Source organism: Gopherus evgoodei, chromosome 13 (genome assembly GCF_007399415.2).
Source record: "Gopherus evgoodei ecotype Sinaloan lineage chromosome 13, rGopEvg1_v1.p, whole genome shotgun sequence".
Lineage (NCBI taxonomy): Eukaryota > Metazoa > Chordata > Testudines > Testudinidae > Gopherus > Gopherus evgoodei.
Window position 1 is genome coordinate 19,267,929 of NC_044334.1, and position 20,505 is coordinate 19,288,433.

Here is a 20,505-nt window from a genome sequence, read left to right on the forward strand (position 1 = left end):
AGGCCTCTCTCTTCCCATTTGAGAAGTGGGGACTTTAACACTCAGTTATTTGCCTCTCAGAGCCATGGCGAGAATTCATGTCTTGCAAATATAGACTCGTGATGTCTGATAACAGACACACTTGCGGTGTCCTGAAGCAAGCAGACTTCTAAGTATTTGAATATTAATCAGCCAGAATAAGATAATCTGCACCTTGAACTCAACAGGTCCATGCCAAGTTTCTGCTTAGATCTGTTTGGGGCCTCATGTGGTAGCACAGGTTGCTTTGGATTTTTGTTTCTGAAAGTTTGACATGTGATGCAAAGACTGTATCATGTCCTCAATTTGACAGCACTTGCTTGGCCAATAGATGGCATCTTGAGCTCTCCTTTCACATAGCTCTGCTCCCAGAGCACTGTCTTGAGTAATAGCCAAGATCTCTTCGCTGAGATTTGCCGGTGCTATGATTCCATCACTCTGAAAGACAAATCCTTCTTGTATACTTAGTTCCTCATTATATAACGAATAAGCACAGATATCGTCTGGTACATCTGGTCTCTTATCCAGCCATTCTTGCAAAATAGTTTGTTTTATGGTTTGCAGGACAACATCATTTGCAGTAGCTCCTTAAAATTCCTTCAATTTCTGTTCTGAAATAGGCAAATAAGCCGTCATAGGATGTATTGCAACACCAGCTTCCTCTGAACTTACTCCTTCAGCCAGGGCCAGCTTTAGGCCGATTCGCCCGATTCCTGGGAATCGGGCTCCGTGCTTTAGGCGCCTTTTAAATTTTTTTACTTACGCTGGTTGCGGTCTGCTCTGGGGTCTTCCATATCCCCACTCCCCTGACCAAAGCGCCGGCGGGAGCGTGGCTGCCCCACAGCCCCGCTCTCTCAGCTGGAGCTCTGACCAGAGCGCCGCAAGCCCCACGGCCCCGGCTGGACCTCTGGCCGGAGCGTGACAAACCCCACAGCCCCGCTCTCTCAGCTGGAGCTCTGACCAGAGCGCCGCAAGCCCCACGGCCCCGGCTGGACCTCTGGCCGGAGCGCGACAAACCCCACAGCCCCGCTCTCTCAGCTGGAGCTCTGACCAGAGCGCCACAAGCCCCACGGCCCCGGCTGGACCTCTGGCCGGAGCGCGACAAACCCCACAGCCCCGCTCTCTCAGCTGGAGCTCTGACCAGAGCGCCGCAAGCCCTGCGGTCCCGCTCTCCTGGTTGGAGCTCTGGCTGGAGCGTGACAAGCCCCGTGACCCTGGCTAGAGCTCTGGCCGGAGCAAGACAAGTCCCGTGGCCCTGGCTGGAGCTTCGGCCGGAGCACAACAAGTCCCGTGGCCCTGGCTAGAGCTCCAGCTGGAGCGCCGCAAGCCCTGCGGCCCCGCTCTCCTGGCTGGAGCTCCGGCTGGAGCATGGCAAGCCCTGTGCCCCCAGCTGGAGCTCTGGGCCCTTTAAATAGCCCCCAGAGCCCTGGGGTAGCAGGGGGCTCTGGAGGCTATTTAAAGGGCCAGGGCTCCAGCTGCATCTGCCACCCCGGTCTTTAAATAGCCGCCGGAGCCCCGCTGCCCCCATGCATTCCCCAGGACTCCCACGGCTATTTAAAATGTCCGGGGCGGGGTAGAAGAAGGGGAGTCCCGGGCTCTTTAAACAGCCCCCAGAGCCCTGGGATAGCAGGGGCTTGGGGGCTTTTTAAAGGGTCAGGGCTCCAGCTGCCTCTGCTGCATCCCCTGCCCTGCCCGCACCAGCCCCACCCCCCGCTTCCTGCAGCCAGCTCTGCACCCCCTGCCCACAGCCAGCCCCTACCAAACCCCCTGCCTGTCTCCAGCCAACCCCTGCCACACACCCCTGCCCGCACCAGCCCTGCACTGCCCGCCCTGCCCTGTCTCCAGCCAACCCCTGCTGCACCCCCCTGCGTGAAGCCAGCCAATCCCATACTCCTGTCTCCAGCCCTGCCAACCCCTGCTGCACCCCCCTGTGGCCCTGCCTGAAGCCAGCCCGCCCCACTCTCCCCTGTCTCCAGCCAGCCCCGCACCCCTTGCCCTGCCTGCAGCCAGACCCTACCTCCAGTCAGCCCCTGCCCTGCCTCGAAACAGCCCCATGTCCACTGCTGCACTGCAGTTCCCAGGCCAGTATCCTGCACACCTGCTTCAATGGAGGGACAGCGGGAACCCACACATGTGCACACTCCCAGGGAGTGGCGGGGACCCACACATGTGAAACGGCAGTCATTAATAACCAATCAACAGCATTTAGGTCATGGAAGGGAGAATCTTTAACAGTCTGCACTTGGGGCAACCAAACCAACTGAGGTTTGTTGTCATGGCCCCAACCCACAATCCCTTGCAGTCACATCCCACAGTTCTTTGGGTCATAACCAGAAACAGGGCTAGGTTCAGGGTGATCACTGGTGGCATGCTGCCTGGAGTGGATGATGCTGAGAGGGGTGGGAGTTGGGAGGAGTGGAATCTGGGGCGGGGCCATGGTTTAGGGGGTGCTAGCTGGGTCTGGTGGCTCGGATGAGTGAGGAGCAGTGAGGTGCTGAGATGCTGGTAGAGGACTAAGATGGTGCTTCCAGCTGCTTCCTTTTCACCTGTTCTTTGGGTCAGGGTGGCACCATTTGAAGGTGGTGAGGAGCTCGTTAGTCACTGAGTCGTGGGGCCTGCAGGTGGCCAGGGGCCAACTGATCACTTCCTTTGCACACAGGTCCCTGGGGCAGAGCACGGAGTGACAGGGGAAGGGAGGAAGAAGGAGGGGCTGCAGGCGTAGGCAGCCCCAGTGCTTCTCCCCCTCTGCCCTCAGGGTTTGGGGATTTCATCGTGCCCTGAGGGGAGAGCCCCTGCCTTAAAGATCATGGAGTAGGGAGGGTAGACTGGGCTGGATGAGAAGCTCCACCCCCAGAGCTGAAGACTCTTAGGGGACCTCATATGAACAATAAGTCTAAGAGCCGTTAGGGTATGAAAAGCCCCTGAGCCCAGACACGACTCTACTGCAGCAGCTAGTAGCTGGTCACTGTGACCTGCACCCCCTATTTCGCACCCTGCTGCAGCTTGTGGATGATCAGCTCCCCCTGCTAGCTAAACCAGCATATTTAGATTCATAAAAATATTCCCCAAGAGCAGCTTTTGCCTTTTGCATACCCTGGTCTGTGCACAATGGGGCTGTCAGCAAAACCTTCTTTGGGGCACGTTGCCCCCCCCAGCCCCCGAGGGCTCTGTCCCCTCACTGCACATTTCAAATCGGGGGACACATGTTGGTAACCCTTGGGGTTGCTGGAGTATTTCCCCTACTCCCCAGGCTGTCTGACTGTGAAAGAAGAATTGCAGCTGTTGTGGAAACTACTGGGGGGTGGAGCAGATGGGTAGCCCCTCTCCCTCTTAAGATCCCACTGAGTTGAGCATTGTGAGGGGGATACCAGATGCGGTGAGAACACAAAGCCATTGCACCAGAATTGCTGGTGGGCCAGTTTATGAGTCGAGTTTATTCCTTTAGTTGCAATGAAATTGCTCTGAATTGTCCTTCTTCTCTGGAGCCCCCAGTGTCCTGGAGTGACAAAGGGTGCCACTGAGGCAACATACTTTGACCCCAGGCTGCCTGGAATCAGTGCTGGGTTGAGTGAAGAGGAAATACCTTCCCGCCCCCTGCCCTCCAACCTCCCCCCAAAACAAAACATCCCCTCACCATCACAAGATGATATAAAATGTTCTTTCATAAGGGGAGGTTTGTGTCTCACTTCCCCGTCTGACTGGGTCACTGTGAGGCTAAGAACTGCTGCTGTGCCACACCTGACAGTAATAATCAGCCTCGTCGTGTGCCTGGACTCCAATGATGGTTAACGTGGCTGTGTTCCCGGAGTTGGACCCAGAGAATCGATCAGGGATTCCGGAGGGTGTCTTGTTATTTTGATAGATAAGCTGTAGGGGCGCGCGGCCCGGTTTCTGCTGGAACCACTGCACATAGTAGTTCCCAACGCTGCTCCCTGAGCAGGTGAGTTGAGCATTTTGCCCTGGAGACACAGACACTGTAGGCGGCTGGGTCAGCACGTACTGGGCGAGAGAACCTGCGACAGGAGAAGAGAACAGAGGGGTGTAAAATCAATAATTAGTCATTTGTTGTGAACTTAAAGCTCTTGGCCAGCAGCCTGGAACCACACAGGGAAGAGTCTCTGAAAGCAAAGACCCATTTGACTAAGACAGATAAACCCTCCCCTGTGCAGCACCTGAGCAGTAAGTGAGCAGCGTGAGGAGCAGAGGGGCCCAGGCCATGGTGGGAATCTGACGAGCTCGGCTTTCTGAGGCAAATGAGTCTTTGGTTGTGACTCTACAATTGTCTCTTAAAACCCCAGAGCTGGAGAATGGATCCTTCATGCAAATCTGCTCCCAGCTCATTGGCGGCTGCTGCCTGTCACACCCCTTCACTGGGGTGGGAAAGGGTTCTTTTGTTTTCCATTTGCAGGGAGAAAATAAAAGGTATCCTGGCGGCGAGGTGCCCTCCATGTGCACAGGCTGCTCCGGCAGGTCCTTCTCGGAGTGCTCTCCCCTGGAATAGGGCAGTCACACTGTATCTGCACCCGACCCCCAACACTAGCTGGTTCTTGCCATGACCCCAACCCACAATCCTTTTCAATCACATCCCACAATCCTCTGGGGGTCACAACCACAAACCAGGGTTGGTTGGCGGGTGAGGATCTGTGGAGTGGCTGCTGCTGGTGGGGCTCGAGGAATAGCTAGCTGCTGGTGGAGGGAGTTGATCACTGGGGTGAGCACTGCTGGGCTTGGTGGCTGGTTTGAGGCTGGCTGGCTGGGGGAGTTGGTTTGGCTGACTGGGTGGGTGAGCAGAGGAGGTACCAGGGCTGCTCTCACAGGGGGTAGGAGTGGTGCTTCTTCTCCTCTTTCCCTGGCCCTTCTCCTCAGGAGAAAGCCCATTCAGGATGGTGAAGAACTGTGTGTGTGTGGATCAAGCCAGCTCACTGCTCCCACCGTTTCCTGGGTGCTACTCTGGAGCACAGCACAGTGCAGGTGGAGACAGGGACGTGTGAGCAGGTGCAGCACAGGATAGGCAAGAGCAGCAGGAGTAGAAAGGAGCTGAGTGTCTCCTTCTCTCTCTTTAGTGGTTGGTTTATTTTGTCACGACCCCCATTCCCCAGCCCAATTTCTCTTTGAGAACCTCGTCTGCAGAGAGGGGAGGTAGAGAACAGGGAACTGGACTCCCCAGCATAATGTCCCCTGGGGCAGTTTATTCATATTTTCGGGAGTGGCAGCAGCTTTGTCCCACTAGACTGGGAATCAGGAGACCTGGGTTCTAATCTTGGCTCTGCTACTGACCTGCTTCATCAGCTTGGGTTGGTCACGTCACCTCTGGGTGCCTCTGCTTCCTCTTCATCTGTCTTGTCTATTTAGATTCTAAGGTCTTCTTAGTAGAGACTGTCTGTCACTCTGTGTTTGAACAGCACTGAGCATCCTGGGGTGCTGGTGCTTCTAGGCAACACCACAATGCAAATAATACATAATTAGAGCTGGCTGAAAATTTTCCAATGGGCTGTTTTTCGACCGCGAAAGGCTCTTTCGTCAAAATGGAAACTTTCCGCAGGAATCTGTGGTTTTGCACCGAAATTCTGTGTAGGAGAAGAATCAAAACAAAACATTTCAAAAATATCAAAACCTTCTGAGTCCACATTTTCCTAATGGGATGGTTTGATTTTTTTGTTTCAAAATGACGTTTTCCTAATTTCATTTTATATTAGCATAGTAAGTCTCAAACACTGAGATAAAAATATATTATTTTGATTTTATTGAAACGAAATATTTCAATTGACCCAAAATGATTTTTTGGGAAATTTTAAAATTCAGTGTTCCATTCTCATTTAGAGCAAAAACACATTTTGAAATTGCAGGGTTATCCCTGCATTGGAAAGTCTGGTGCCTGCAGAGCTCCAGCGGTAATCACAGTATTAGGGTGAGAGTTAGTAGTAGAATAAAAAGACCATCATACCCAGAAACCTCTCAATCCCAAATGTTGTAAGCTAGTACTGTATCGACTGGAGAAATGCACTGCAGGGTTGGTGAACATATTTTGTACTAAAAGTTTTCTCATTGACAAAAAAAGGCTTTTAAAACATTTTTGTGAAAACTTATTGGCATTACCTAACTATTCTGGTTTTTAACATTTTCTGCACTATTAGCAACATTTTTATTGAATCGCACTCAGAATGGTTATCGTTTTTCCAAAAATCCATATTTTCTTACCAAAAACTGTTTGTGCTAACATAAACACTACTGATAGAAATTTAAGCTGCAATGGCTGTGAAAAAATATAGCAGAAAACTTTACCAAAACTTGAAATCTGATCCATTCTGAGCATTACAAAATGGCAACATTTTTGAAACTTAGAGATTTTTTTCAGATCAGCACTTCCCCAACTTCTGCCAAGTTCATTTGTTCTCCCACTTTCAGCACTTTGTAAACAAAGAGTTCCCTCTAGTGGCCAATGTCAGGCTTGCTGAGATCAGGTGTAAGAACCATCAGGACACAATCATGCGGTGCTCAACCTTTCCAGACTACTGTACCCCTTTCAGGAGTCTGACTTGTCTTGTACACCCCAAGTTTCACCTCACTTAAAAATGACTTGCTTACAAAATCAGACATAAAAATACAAAAGTGTCACAGCCATACTAGTACTGAAACATTGCGGACGTTCTCATTTTGCCTGTATGAAATTTTAGTTTGTACTGACTTTGCTTGTGCTTTTTATGGAGCCTGTTGTAAAACAATATAAATGAGTTGATGTGTCCCCTGGAAGACCTATGAATTGAGAACCACTGGGGGACTCATTCTGTTCCTTCACAGGATGTCACAGGATCAGCAGCACCAGACATGAACTAAATGAATCATCTGACATTCACTCCCAAGGGTTTCCTTGGATCTATGTTGGCTCTGTCCCATAATAGCCTTTGTTCCAGCACGGTCTGGAGGTGGGGTTTTCCTGCAGACCAGTTAAGCTGCATTAGGGTGTTCCTCTGAACAGAGCTAATGTCACGTGCAGGGTCCCATGGCAGACTGGCCAGTGGGGAGGAGGATAGACTCTCAGATCCCTTCCCTGGCCCCAGGCTGTTCCTGGGGGGACTCAAACAAAGACCTGACTCTCCAGTTGGGAATATTCCCCAGCCATTTATATTTGCGACATTTGGCAGGGCCACTGCCTATTGCCACTGAAGTGCCCCATGCTCAGCAGGAGCCACCTGGCAACACCCTAGCCACACCAACTGATCTCTTCTTCCTGTGCTGGGTGACCAAGTGAGATACCGCATCACACACAGCTGCACAGGGGCACGGAAAGGGTGACCAGCACCTCACATAGATAGTGGCGGGGGCGGGGGGAACTGACAATCTTCAGTCACTGGCTGACAGCGTCAAGGTTCCTCTCCAGCATTTTGTTTAGATGATTGACAATTAACCTGGGAATCAGAGAAACAGAGGCTGTGATGCTGCTCTGATGCCTCTAGTAACATTGGTGAAAGCCCCTTGTGCGTTATCACACCAACTAAACAGTGTGGAGCTGACGTACGTCTCCCAGAACAGGGCTTTGGGCCTTGTCCGTTTCTGAGAGACCCTGGAAATGCTTGTGTGGAGCAGACAAAGGCAGAGCAGGGTGCTGAACTCTGGTGCGTGGGGGATAACGTCAATGTCCTGTTTTCTTTGGTTGCTCAGGAGATGCCGGGTGGAAGGAAGGACAAGCTGTGGCCCCGCAGGAGTAAAACGTTTGGTGTTTATGTTACCAATGTCCTAAAACATCCAGTAGAACTTGTCTGCATACATCCAATGATGCTTCACAGACCATGAGCGGCCAGACAGAATCCCTATCCCACGGCATCCGTGGGAGCCACAGGAACAGAGTGGAAAGGTGAGGAGTGGAGACATCAACCTCCCAAGCTGCTCTTCACATCACTTCAGCCCCACGTCTGGGAGACACTTTGGGGCCTGCAGAATTTAGAGTGAGCACCTCTGGGTGGTCCTAGAGGGGCACTTTATTACTAATCTAGTATGTAATTCTTTGCAATCAAATAAGCCTAAAACACCACCTTTGGGCACATGTCTGTGCTGTTCAATACCACAGACAAAACTGAACTCTGCCCCACCCATCTTCTGAATAAAGTGGGGGTAAACATAAAGTGTGAGAAAAGAGCGGGGCCTTGCTCAGTGACTCAACGTCTGCAGGACCAGCAAGTGCAGTGAATGCCAACATTGAAGATCCCTCCCTGAAAATACCTGGCCCTCACCCCCGAAGCTATGGACTGCAATCAGCAGTGAATCTGCTGACCACAGCAGCCACAGCGTGCACAGACAGACAGGCACTTCCATTTAGATCCAGGACCAAAAACAACTGGGCGTTAAAGCGTGTGTTTCAAATGTACCTGAGATGGTTTAGCTTGTCCATGCAGTGCTAGGGAGTCAGCCAGCCAGTCATTCTGAGAAAATCTTACCCACAACAATGTTTGTAGGGAATTTGGTTACATTTACTAATACACTCACTGGGGGGCTTGGGAAAAATGGTACAAACTACAGACAGCAGGAGAGTATGCGAAATCCTCATTCCTAACATGACTGCTATTATACCTTCCCCATCCTGCCCAGACCTAAAGGGCATAAAGGAGATAGCAAGCAACTTACAAGATACAACACAGCCACATATATACTCTGCCCAGTGATATCTTTGACTAATGTTTGTACTGTGAATCTGATTTTATTTGTGTTTGCTCAGTTTCAGAGTTAAGATGCCATTGAGATGAATGGGACAGTTCACACCTCCTTAAGGAAGCTTTTGCAGGCTGTTATTTGCAGACATATTTTGGCAACTTTGTACTAAGTCACATTCACCTTGTGGAAGGGCAAGAAAATGTAAATGTACTAAATTAAAATTCAGACGTTGCACAAACAGGTTTACTCGTGAGAAAAATACTGGGATGATGTTTCAGCCCAATTCAGCGAACTTTGAACCTTGAGTACAGACAGAAACCAAACTGCGGGTCATGTACTTCCCAGCTGAGCACAGGCTGCAGGAGTGAGGGAGGAGATTTTTTTCTTGCTTCCACTGCTATACTCCACAGCACAATGATAGCATCGTCTCCACCGAGTGCCTTGGAGAGGGCTAAGCACCCAGTATTACTGGATATGTCTTGGTACCCACAGGCTGAAGCAGAGACTCTGGCAGCACCCCATTTTTTCTCAGCATCTGAGAAGTAACTAAGGTATCATGGAGAACCCCCATGTGCATGTTGGGACCAGTATTCACTGTAATCTTTGAAGCTGGTCCCACTGTTCACAGTGCAGGAGGGTTTCACTGTGTTTCCTGGGGACACAGGCAGGGAGGGCATCTGAGTCCTCAGCTCAATCTGAGATGCCAGCCATGTAATGGAAGCACTTCCCAAGTTCTGTGCTGATCATCTATAGCGCCCATAGCTCGTTGCCTAAGAAATGCAGATTCAGGCAGTGTGACGTATGTAGAGCAGTGATGAAATTTCAGGTGCATGAGTTGTGCTAGCTGAGATACATAGCTTAGACTGTAGAAGTGCCTGGGTGAGTGAGGTAACATCTTTCATTGGCCCATCTGCTGTTGGTGAGAGACAAGCTTTCAAGCTACACACAGCTCTCGACTGAGGAAGAGCTCTATGTAGCATGGAAACTTGTCTTTCCCTCACAGAGAGAAGGTGGTCCAATAAAAGACATTACCTCGCCCACCTTGTCTCTTTAATATCCTGGGACTGACAGAGCTAACCAACACTGCCTGTAGAAGTGCTGTGAATTCTGTCAATCTCTGCTCATTAACAGAATCTCTGCCTTGAACAGTTTCTAGGGTGATTCTATATGAAAGCCCCCTTCCCCGCCTCTGAAATGAGAGCCCCTCCCATATCACAAGAAAGAATGTTAAATGTGGCCTTTGTTAAAGAGGAGGTTTGTGTCTCACGTCCCCATCTGACTGTGTCACTGTGCATAGCGTTACTGTCCCACACTAGACAGTAATAATCAGCCTCATCCTGCGCCTGGACTCCAGTGATGGTTAACGTGGCCGTGTTACCGGAGTTGGCACCAGAGAATTGATCCGGGATTCCGGAGGGTCTGCTGCTACTATCATATATAACACGTAGTGGAGCACTGCCAGGTTTCTGTTGGAACCAGTACACATTCTTGCTACCAATGTTGTTCCCCGAGCAGGTGAGTTGAGCATTTTGCCCTGGAGACACAGACACTGAGGGCGGCTGAGTCAGCACGTACTGAGTGAGAGTCCCTGAAATAGGAAAACAAAATGCATGGGTGAAAAACACCTATTTTGTCATTTACTGTCACGTTAAAGCTTTGTGCAGGCAGAGCCCTCTAGAACTAGAGACAGAAATAAACCCTTCCCCTCACAGCACCTGAGCAGTAAGTGAGCAGTGTGAGGAGCAGAGGGGCCCAGGCCATGGTGGGAATCCAGATGAGCTCAGCTTCCTGAGGCAAACGGGTCTGTGACTGGAACCCTCTGATTCTCTCTTAAACCCCTAGTGCTGCAGAACGGCCTCTCCATGCAAATCTGCTCCCTGCTGGTTGGCTGCCAATACATATGATCACCACCCCCTTTTGGAGATCAGTAACACAGGGAGAGCTTGTCTTTATAAATCCCCGTTGTAACTGGGGTAAGAAAGAATTCTTTTGTTTTCCATGTGCAGGGAGACAATAGAGAAAATCCTGGAGCAGAGGAGTTCCCAGTCTGCACAACCTGCTCCACCATTTAGGTCATGGAGGGGAGAGTCTCTAACTGTCTGCACCTTGGGCAATAAAACCAACTGAGGTTTGTTGTCTTGGCCCCAACCCACAATCCCTTGCAGTCACATCCCACAGTTCTTTGGGTCATAACCAGAAACAGGGCTAGGTTCAGGGTGATCACTGGTGAGATACTGCCTGGAGTGGGTGATGCTGAGAGGGGTGGGGGCTGGGAGGAGTGGAATCTGGGGCAGGGCCATGGTTTGGGGGTTGCTGGCTGGGGGTGGTGGCTCGGCTGAGTGGGGAGCAGTGGGGTGCTGGTAGAGGGCTTGGATGGTGCTTCCAGATGCTTCCTTGTCACCTGCTCTTTGAGTCAGGGCGGCACCATTTGAAGGTGGTAAGGAGCCCGTTGGTCACTGTGAGTCGTGGGGCCTGCAGGTGGCCAGGGGCCAGCTGATCACCCCCTTTACACGTGGGTCCCCTGGGGCAGAGCACTGAGTGACAGGGGGAGGGAGGAAGCAGGAGGGGCTGCAGGCGTAGGCAGCCCCAGTGCTTCTCCCCCTCTGTCCTCAGGGTTTGGGGATTTCATCGTGCCCTGAGGGGAGAGCCCCTGCCCTAGAGATCATGGAGCAGGGAGGGCAGACGTGGCTGGACGAGAAGCTTTGCCCCCAGAGCTGAAGACCCCTAGGGGACCTCATATGAACCATACGTCTAAAAGCCACTGAGCCCAGACACGACTACTGCAGCAGTTGGTAGCTGGTCACTGTGACCTGCACCCCCCATTCCCTGCCCTGCTGCAGCTTGTGGAGGATCAGCTCCCCCTAGTGGTCAAGGTCACAAACGCCAGGGTCCTGTTCCTCCGCAGGGCTGTGGAGCAGCATCACTTCACAGTCATTGCAACACACAGGCTGTTCCTTCGCAGCTCGTTCTTCTCTGGGTGTCCAGGCTGATCACGCCATTGCCTTCCTCCCATCTTTGGGGAGATCAGTCATTTCTTCAGACAGCTTGAATTGCCTTGATGAGGTTTCCTCTCAGTGTGTGTCAAAGCCAAAAGTCCAGGAGGAACGGAGCATCTTCAAACCAGCATATTTAGATTAATAAAAATATTCCCTGCAAGCAGCTTTTGCCTTTCTCATACCCCAGTCTGTGCACAATGGGGCTATCAGCAAAAACCTCCTTTGGGCCATGAGCCCCCCTCCCCACCCAAAGGGCTCTGTCCCCTCAATGCACATTTCAAATTGGAACACATATGTTGGGGTTTTTGCAGGATTTATCCCAATCCCCAGCAGGTTGGACTATGAAGGAGGAATTGCAGCTGTTGTGGAACCTGCTGGGGTTGCGGGAGAGGGGGTAGGTGGGTGGCCCCTCTCCCTTGCCCTGCACTCTGGATTCCTGGGGGTGCTCCATCAGGACTGTCATTCCTTTATATTCTGATTCATCCCGCTCCATCACCCACCCATGGGCTGATTTGTATCCAGAATGTCAGGGTCTTGCAGCCCCCTCTTTGCTGCAGGCCCCTGATGAGATCTCTGGAGCCCTGAATGGGGACGTCACAGGCGGCTGTAACTAGGGCTGCTCCTCTCACTGCCCAGGTGGAGGGGATGGTGACCCAGAGACAGTCCCTGTCCTGCAGGAGGAGAGGGAGGGGGGAGACCAGACGCTGTTCACCCAGAGCAAGGATTCCCCCACCCCAAAGAGAGAGAGAGACTGAGCAGGTGAAGGGCAGAGGTGTCCGGCAAACCACAGCAGTGATAGTGTGAGGAGGGAAAGAGCAAGGGCCACACAGAGCTGTGTCTGTTAGAGCCAGATGGAGACATTCTGGGGCCCTACACGTCTGCCTAGCACAGCCCCCTTGGGTTCTGGCCTTGTCCTCATACCACGGCCCTTCTGCTCCTTGGCTTGTCAGGGCCAGGGATCATCCACACAAGAGTGAGCACTGCCAGTAACTGCGTTTGGTGCAGCAGGAGCTTCCCCACACTCTGGAACCATTTGTTCTGTCACCAGGGCTCCGTCCCGGCAGGGAGAGGCATCAGCACTCACCCAGGCAGGCTGAGGATTCCTTGTGGGGTTATCTGCTGACACATCCCCAGCAGAGCTATGATGGGACAGCCTCAGTAAAGAGCCCCTCAAACAGCCAGGGTGGTGTTGTTAGGAGCTCCCTGAGCTACACTGTTCACAGTTGAGGGTGAATAAGGCCATTCACACGTCCTGTCAGCATTCTTTCAGGCTCGCTGCACATTCAGGCAGGCACTGGTTATATTCAAATCACATTTCCAAGTTTTTCTTCACAGGGTTAAAATTTTTGTTTTAGGGAAAGATGAGACTCTGATCTCCTCATTGTACTAAGGAGTCTGGGCCCTTCCGCACGTCCTAGAGAGTATTTGACTTGAACTGGCACTGATGCCGCCTTCAGCGTGTGAGGAGTTGAAATTCACTGCAAAGAGCAGCTGTTAGTGTGATGCATTACAGGGGGAGAGCAAAGTCTACAAGTTGTTCAGTTCCCCACAGAGCCCAGGCTGCAGGAGGGGACGGGTGACAGGTTTTTGTCTCACTTTCACTTCTGACTGTGTCACAGTGAGGAGCACTCCCACCCTTCCATGCACTACAGTAATAATCAGCCTCATCCTCTGCCAGGACCCCGGAGATGGTCAGATAGGCGACGTTATTGGATGTGTCTTTGGAACCAGAGAAGCGAGCAGGGACCCCAGAGCCCTGGCCCTTGCTGGAATCCGTATAATAATACAGCAGGTATCGTGGAGAATTCCCAGGTTTCTGTTGGTACCAGTGCACATAGTAGTCACTGATGCTGGTCCCACTGCTCATGGTGCAGGAGAGTTTCACAGTGTTTCCTGGGGATACGGACACTGAGAGCGGCTGAGTCAGCACAGGCTGTGAGCTGGAACCTGGAAAATACGGTAAAAACCTGTCAAACCCTCCCTCTCAGTCCCTGGACACTAGTGATGCAGTTTCTGAATTGGCTTCAGACGCAACTTTAATGTATATTTAACCCATTCCCTGTGTTCTCACCTGTGCACCACGTCCCCAGTAGGACGATGAGGGGAGCCCAGAGCATGGTGAGGGGATTCCAGGCCTTTGGGAAAAAAACAGCCAGAGTCACTGAGAATCCTCCACAGCACCTGGCCCTTATATTGAGGTTCCTGAGTGAGGAGCATCCAAGTTTTGCCTCTGTGCTAATTTTCTCTCATTTGATTGGTCCCTATGATCACAGGAAGGTGCTCATGTGGGTGGGGAGACCATCCCTTGCTGATGAGCTCCAGCCATGGGAGGTCACTCACCAGCTCAGTGCTACGCCTACAATGACCCCTCTGCTAGACTCTCCTTCTCAGAAGCCAGTTCTCAGGGTTAGGCTACAGCAAAGGTTTCATTTTAACCCTTTGTTTTCCATTGTTGGTAACTACTCAAATCCTTCCCCATTCGGCCTTCTACTTCCCAGCTCTGCCTGCGGGTCCTTTGTTCATTGTCAGCTGGAGCAAACACAACTCAGTAGGTTTTGCAAAAGGGGAGAGTGGAGTAAATACACCTGGCCCATGAGCAAAACAGTCCAAAGACAGCAGAGCTAAGAGGGAAACGGGGCAAAAGTGATAACCCACCCATATCGGGGAGCATCTTGCTGGATGTTTGCAGCTTTGTTCTTGGGAACATTGTGGCTAACAGCAACAGTGTCTCCAGGCTGCAGAGGACGCTGCCCAGGATTTCACTTATTCATTAGGAGTTTGTCTAGGGGTGATCGGGTAGTCAGCAGAGCCGGGCCATGGCAGGGCAGCCCTGCTCCAAGAGCCAGGGGGAGGGAAAGCTCAATATCAGAGCAAAGTATGTTGATGATTATTTACTGTGGAAGAAAAATAAGACCCTGACACTCTGATGGGCTTCTCCCAGGGAATCCCTAGAACCCTTTGTTCTGGACATAGGGAACGGGCCTGCCCCACCAGCCACTGAAATCCCCGCAATGCATAGGCAGCGGTAGGGAAGACCAAAACCGAATCATCAAGTAGTCACATCTAATGGGTTAGCTTGTTCCGCTATTGGCCTTGAGAGAGAGGGCTCAGTCTGCAAGTAGGGTGACCAGATGTCCCGATTTTATACAGACTCCCGATTTTTGGGACTTTTTCTTATATAGGCTCCTATTACGCCCACCCCCATCCCGATTTTTCACACTTGCTGTCTGGTCGCCCTGTCTGCAAGAGATCATCCTGCACACTGAGAGGTGCTCGCACCATCAGATCTTAGGGCAGAGTTGGAGCCACAGAGGGGGAGGGAGGTAGTTCAGGGTATAGTTTGTGTGTGTTCAATTTGGACAGGTTTCTGCTCAGTGCTGTTTTATGGGCAGGCACCTGCTTAGTCTGTATCAACAGGGAGAAAATGTCATCAGAGAATTACTGGAAAGTGTCCCCTTGAGAGACCCTCCTGAGAGACTGAGGAATGACACACGGAGAGTGTGTATGTCCTATGGGCTCCTTGTATGGTGATGTCTGACAGCACCTGCTCTCCTCCAGTTCCCACCCGCTTCACCTGCCCCCTCTGCCCACAAAGAAAGAAGGGAAAGAGGGCAACCTGGGAGGTACCAGGAAAAAAGCATCACTGTTATGAATGTTGTAGCCCCCCATAGTATCCCTCCCCAGCAGCATGTGGCCAAATGATTCATTACAAACAATGCCCAGTGTCTCCTGTTTGGCATGTTATAGCTGAAGAGCTCCCTCTAATGGCCAGCGCTGCACTTGCAGAAGTGATCTCTTGCCCCAGCTAACAGCTTTACCAACATTTCCTATTCTAATTCCAGCTCCCCTGGCCAGCTCGGGACCTTGGTTCCTATTCCTCAGCCCAAATTTGCCTCCTGGCAGAATTTTTAAAGTCAGGAGAAGTTGCTCTTCTTCTTAGTAACCTTTGCATTAGCCCAACCATCCTGCTGACCCCCAAACACTGCAGCCGGCCCTGTGCACGTCAGGCAGCCCCATAGGGATGCCAAGCTGGGAGGGGAGTTAGAAAGAAGGTGGGGCCTTCTGGGGACAGGGAAGGCTGGAAGCAGAGGGGAGCTGACTCACAGAGGCCAAATGGGGAGTTGTAGCCACAGGGTCATGGAGCACTGCTCAGTTTCACTGAGTCCCTTAACCCGTCGCTCCCCTGGTTGCTAGCACTGCATGCAGGCTTCTGGCAGCCTCCACAGGTGACATGGGCCAGTGCCATGAAGCAAACAGCCAGCTCCAAGGGTTCAAAAGTTCTGTGTCAGGCTGCTGGAAATAATGAAATGAATAAATGTACACACAGGGGCCCCATTCTATGTGTGTTTGAGTGTTTGAGCCTTTCAGGCATGCTAGGGTCACTTTTTCAATATCTTCTTTGCAATCCCGAGGGCTAGAAACTTTCTTAACTAGTCACTGAAAGCCGAAGTGCTCGTGGAATCACTGGACTCCAGAATCTGGGGCTTTTAGCAAAACCCTTAATTAGCACTGGACTCGCTATGGTGTCTCTGATGAAGGGCAATGAAGGTGGAAGTTAAAGGTTGAATTTGGCCTGTGTTCAATGGGAAGCAAGTGCAGAGGTGGTGCCTGGGGATGATGGGCTCTCGGATGCCTGGTGTGCTGAGGAATTGGGCTGGATTTCCCCTACCACCCTGGCTGCTCGGTCAGTATCTCTTTTGTCAGCTCCTCCTCCTTCCTCACTCCTGTTCACTGTGGGAGTCCCACAGGGCTCCCTCCTTGTCCTCCTTTTCTCTCTCTGAACATTATCCTTCAGTATCTCCATCCGCTCACATGGGGTGAGTCTCACCTCTGTGCTGATATATTTCTCCACTCCGGCTGTGACAGGATGGACGCCCCCCATAAGGCGATGGGGTCTCACTGAGCCCACCCTTTCCAGCAGCCTGGGCTTTCACACCCTGTTTGTGCTGTGCTAGACTCTCAAGCCCTCTAAAGCGCGCGCGCGCACACACACACACACACACACACACACACACACACACACACACACACACACACACACACACACACACACACACACACACAGAGTTAGGGCCACACCCAGCTGCAGATACAGATTGAAGTCAGCTCTGTGTGAGAGGATTCACCCAGCACCCGTGTGCACACCCCCTTTGGGGAGTAAACCCAAAGTAATATTGTCTTGCGCTGTATAGAAAGATCTGCACACAGCAAACTCATAAAAATTTGCCCTCTCCCTCAATGTGAGGAGAGATATGCAGAGCTTCTTGCCCCTCCTCCAGTTAATAATTGCACAAACTGGGTTTAATAATAAACAAAAGCAAGTTTATTTAACTATAAAAGACAGATTTTAAGTGATCATAAGGAATTGCAAACAGAACAAGGCAGATTGCTAAGCAAATAAAACAAAACACGCATACTAAGCTTAAGATCTTGAAGAGACGGATTTCAAGAAATAATTCCTCACTCTAAGTGTTGTTTTAGGAAAGTTGCAGAGTCTCTATAGCTTAGAGTTCCAGTTATTTCTCTTGGCAGACTAGACTCCTGTCTTAGTCTGGACTCAGCCCTAGCCTGTCTACCGTTCAGTTCCTTTGTCTCTTCAGGCACTTTCAGCAGTCTTTCTTCCTGGGCAGGAAGGCAATGGAGACGAGTCTTGTTTGCCGTACTCCCCAGCCTGAAATAAGATTTACATAAGGCAGGAATCTTTTGTTTCTCAGTCTTGACCTCCCCCCTCTTCTTTTAGTGGAAAATTACTAGAAGTCCAAAATGGTGTTTAGTACCAGGTGACAGGACCACCTGATCTAGTAGTGTCACAGCTAGGTCCCAGGACACCTTTCAGGAAGGAGTGAAATGACTATCTTCAAAATCATAGAAATTGGATAATCACATTCAGTCAATTGTAACCTTTCCAATGATACCTTACAAAACCCATCTTGCATGAAATATGTCTGAGTTATGCCATATCCATATGATAAGCATATTTCCATAAAGAATATGGGATGTAACATCACACTGGCCCTATCTCCCGCTGCTCATTCCTGCATCTGGCATGGTCTCTGTGGTATCACACTCTTCGATGGTTCCTCTAGTCAGCTCACATTGGCCAAAACTGAGCTCAGAAATCTTACCTGCCACCCCCCTCAGCCAGTAATGCCTCCTGAGTAGCCCTTGGTTTCCTTATCTTTGTGCCTCATGCCTCTTTCCCCTCCATACCCATCCACCCCTCTGCCTCTGATTTGTTTCTGCATCAGAAATCTCAGGGTCTGACTCCATTGTCTTTGCTGGAGGCCTTGGGGAGATCTGAGAAGGGATTAAATTGTGCTGACACTTATGGCTGTGATACGAGTGTTGTCTCTTGCTCCCCACTCTGATAGCAGAGGGGATGCTGGCTCTTAGGGAAAAGAAGGTGATAGTCCCCATCCTGCAGAAGGAGAATGAGGAGGGAGTGAGAAATAGCTGTGAATTTCCTGGTCATAAACAGCTGTGTGATTTGTCACAGCCAGAGAGAAAACTGTGGAACTGGTGAACTTTGCACACAGGGCCCAGGCTGGGGGAGAGGAGCGAAGGGTGTTTTTGTCTCACTTCCCCATCTGTCTGTGTCACTGTGTGGAACAGCAGTGCCACTCTTCCACATAGCACAGTAATAATCAGCTTCATCCTCTGCCAGAGCCCCGGAGATGGTCAGATAACTGACGTTACTGGACGTGTCTTTGGAACCAGAGAAGCGAGCCGGGACCCCAGAGCCCTGGTGCTTTGTGGAATCTGAATGGTAATACAGCAGGTATCGTGGAGAATTCCCAGGTTTCTGCTGGTACCAGGACACATAGTAGTCACTGATGCTGGTCCCACTGCTCATGGTGCAGGAGAGTTTCACGGTGTTTCCTGGGGACACTGATGCCGAGGGCGGCTGAGTCAGCACAGGCTGGGAGCTGGAACCTGGAAAATATGGTGGAAATTTACCAACCCCTCCCTGTCCGTCCCCAGCCACTAGTGAATCTGGTTGTGTATTGGCTTCAGCAGCAATTTATTTAACCCACTCCCCCCTCCCTGTTCTCACCTGTGCACCATGTTCCTAGCAGGACAATGAGGGGAGCCCAGAGCATGGTGAAGAGATTTCGTGTCCTTAGGAGAAAACAGCCAGATCCACTGAGAAGGTCTGACAGTCACTGCCCCTTATATTGATCCTCCTGGGGGAGCAGCATCTAAGCTCCACCTTTATTTTAGTTTTTTCTTATTGGATTGGCTCCTATGATCACAGAGAGCAGGGCACGTGGGAGGAGAGACCATCTCTTAGGGAGGAGCTCCTGCTATATAAGGTCCCTAGCTCAACTCCACTCTAGCAATGGCCGTCGGCCAGGATCAAAGTTTCATTTCAACGCTCGCAGTGGAGGCTGCTGGAGTTCAGACTGTGCAACAGTTTCCAGTCTAATGCCTTGTTTTCAGTTATTTGTAACTTTCACAATCCTTCCCCTTTCGACCTGTCATTTTCCTGCTTTGCCTGAGGATTCACTGATCACTCACACTTATCAAAAACCAACTCAGCAGTTTCTCAGATGGAGAAGAGGGCAATAAATACACTTTGCCCAGGATTTACCATTTCTGGAGCCAACTATGGCAGAGCTAAGGAGGAAATGGGGGGGGGATTCTGCAAAGTTCCATTCTCCTGTCTAAGGGCCCACACTAGAGGATCTGGGTTTGTGTCTGGCAATGTACATTATTAGGAGTAGTTCTCTGCTCACTGGGATGATTTATTTCCATTATCTCCAGGCTGCCCAGCTGGGCTACATGAGCTTCTGTTTATTCATGAGCAGTTTTAATTGGGCAAAAAATGGAATTCAGAGAACTGGGCGGTGACTCTGCCACCCCTTGTGCTGAGAGCTAAGACTGAAAATCCCACTGAAGAACAAAGTGTTATTGTCATTGTTGATTACTAAAGACCAGTGAGACGCATCACAATCTGAGGAGGCTTCTTCTCAGAAATTCTTCTGGCTCTTTGCTCTTGGCAATTGGGAAAGTGCTAGAAACATCACCAATGACACAAAACAACATGGAGTCTCAGCAGCAACAAGAAAGTCCCTCAGATGTTCATTAGCCATCTTGTATCTATGTTTGCTGGGGAAGGGAGAGCCCAGCTCTGTCCCATTCTACTCTGAGTCCCTGCCTTCTGGAAGGTTCTGTGCCAGACACATTAAGTTCATTTTTAAGCCACATGACAAAGCCAATTCCCAGCTGAATAAAGGCATTTGCAGGAGTTCCCCATGATGGAGGTGATCTCACACGCAGACTGGCCACTGGGGGAAGGGAGCCTCTCAGATCCCTTCCCTAGAACCCAGATTGAAATAGGTGCGAAATCAGACATGGACATGACTGATTTAGCCTCTGTTTATCTTTTAATGTTCTTGTATTTAAAAATGGGTGACCAACCAGAGCCCTGTGTAACTCATCTGAACCCTGGAAGGGGAAGTATCTGCTATGAGCAGCACGAACAGTGAGCAGGGCATGACACTGGCTGACAGAACCATGGCTCATCCCCAACACTTTCTTTACATGCATTAAACACGAAGTGGGACACAAAGAGCTGGGGATCAGTGCAGAGATCCCCCAACCTTGCCCAGAGGCCTCTAGTTCTTCTGCAAATGCCCTGCTGTCACTGAACCAGCTCAGCAATTCTGGAGCTGACCCAGCTTTTACAGCCAGGGCAGATTGAGAGGTTCTGACCATTGCTGAGTGAGGCCAAAGGCACCAAAGGGTTTTTTGTTTGTGGGTGGAGTGCGGGATCAGCGTTCCATTGCCCTGCTTCTGTGCTCATGTTTTACCCTATTAGAGACTATATTATTTCCGGGCAGAC

General features: G+C 50.8%; 2 gene segments (V, D, J or C); both read right to left on the reverse strand.

Annotated features, from left to right (window-relative positions):
* Positions 1–3,732: 3,732 nt before the first annotated feature.
* Positions 3,733–4,259, reverse strand: LOC115660729. The segment is given in 2 exon segments: positions 3,733–4,031; positions 4,191–4,259. Coding segments are annotated over 2 exon segments (345 nt in total).
* A 4,959-nt stretch (positions 4,260–9,218) lies between these two features.
* On the reverse strand, positions 9,219–13,810 carry LOC115661062. The segment is given in 4 exon segments: positions 9,219–9,316; positions 9,968–10,252; positions 13,257–13,607; positions 13,732–13,810. Coding segments are annotated over 4 exon segments (780 nt in total).
* Positions 13,811–20,505: the final 6,695 nt, after the last annotated feature.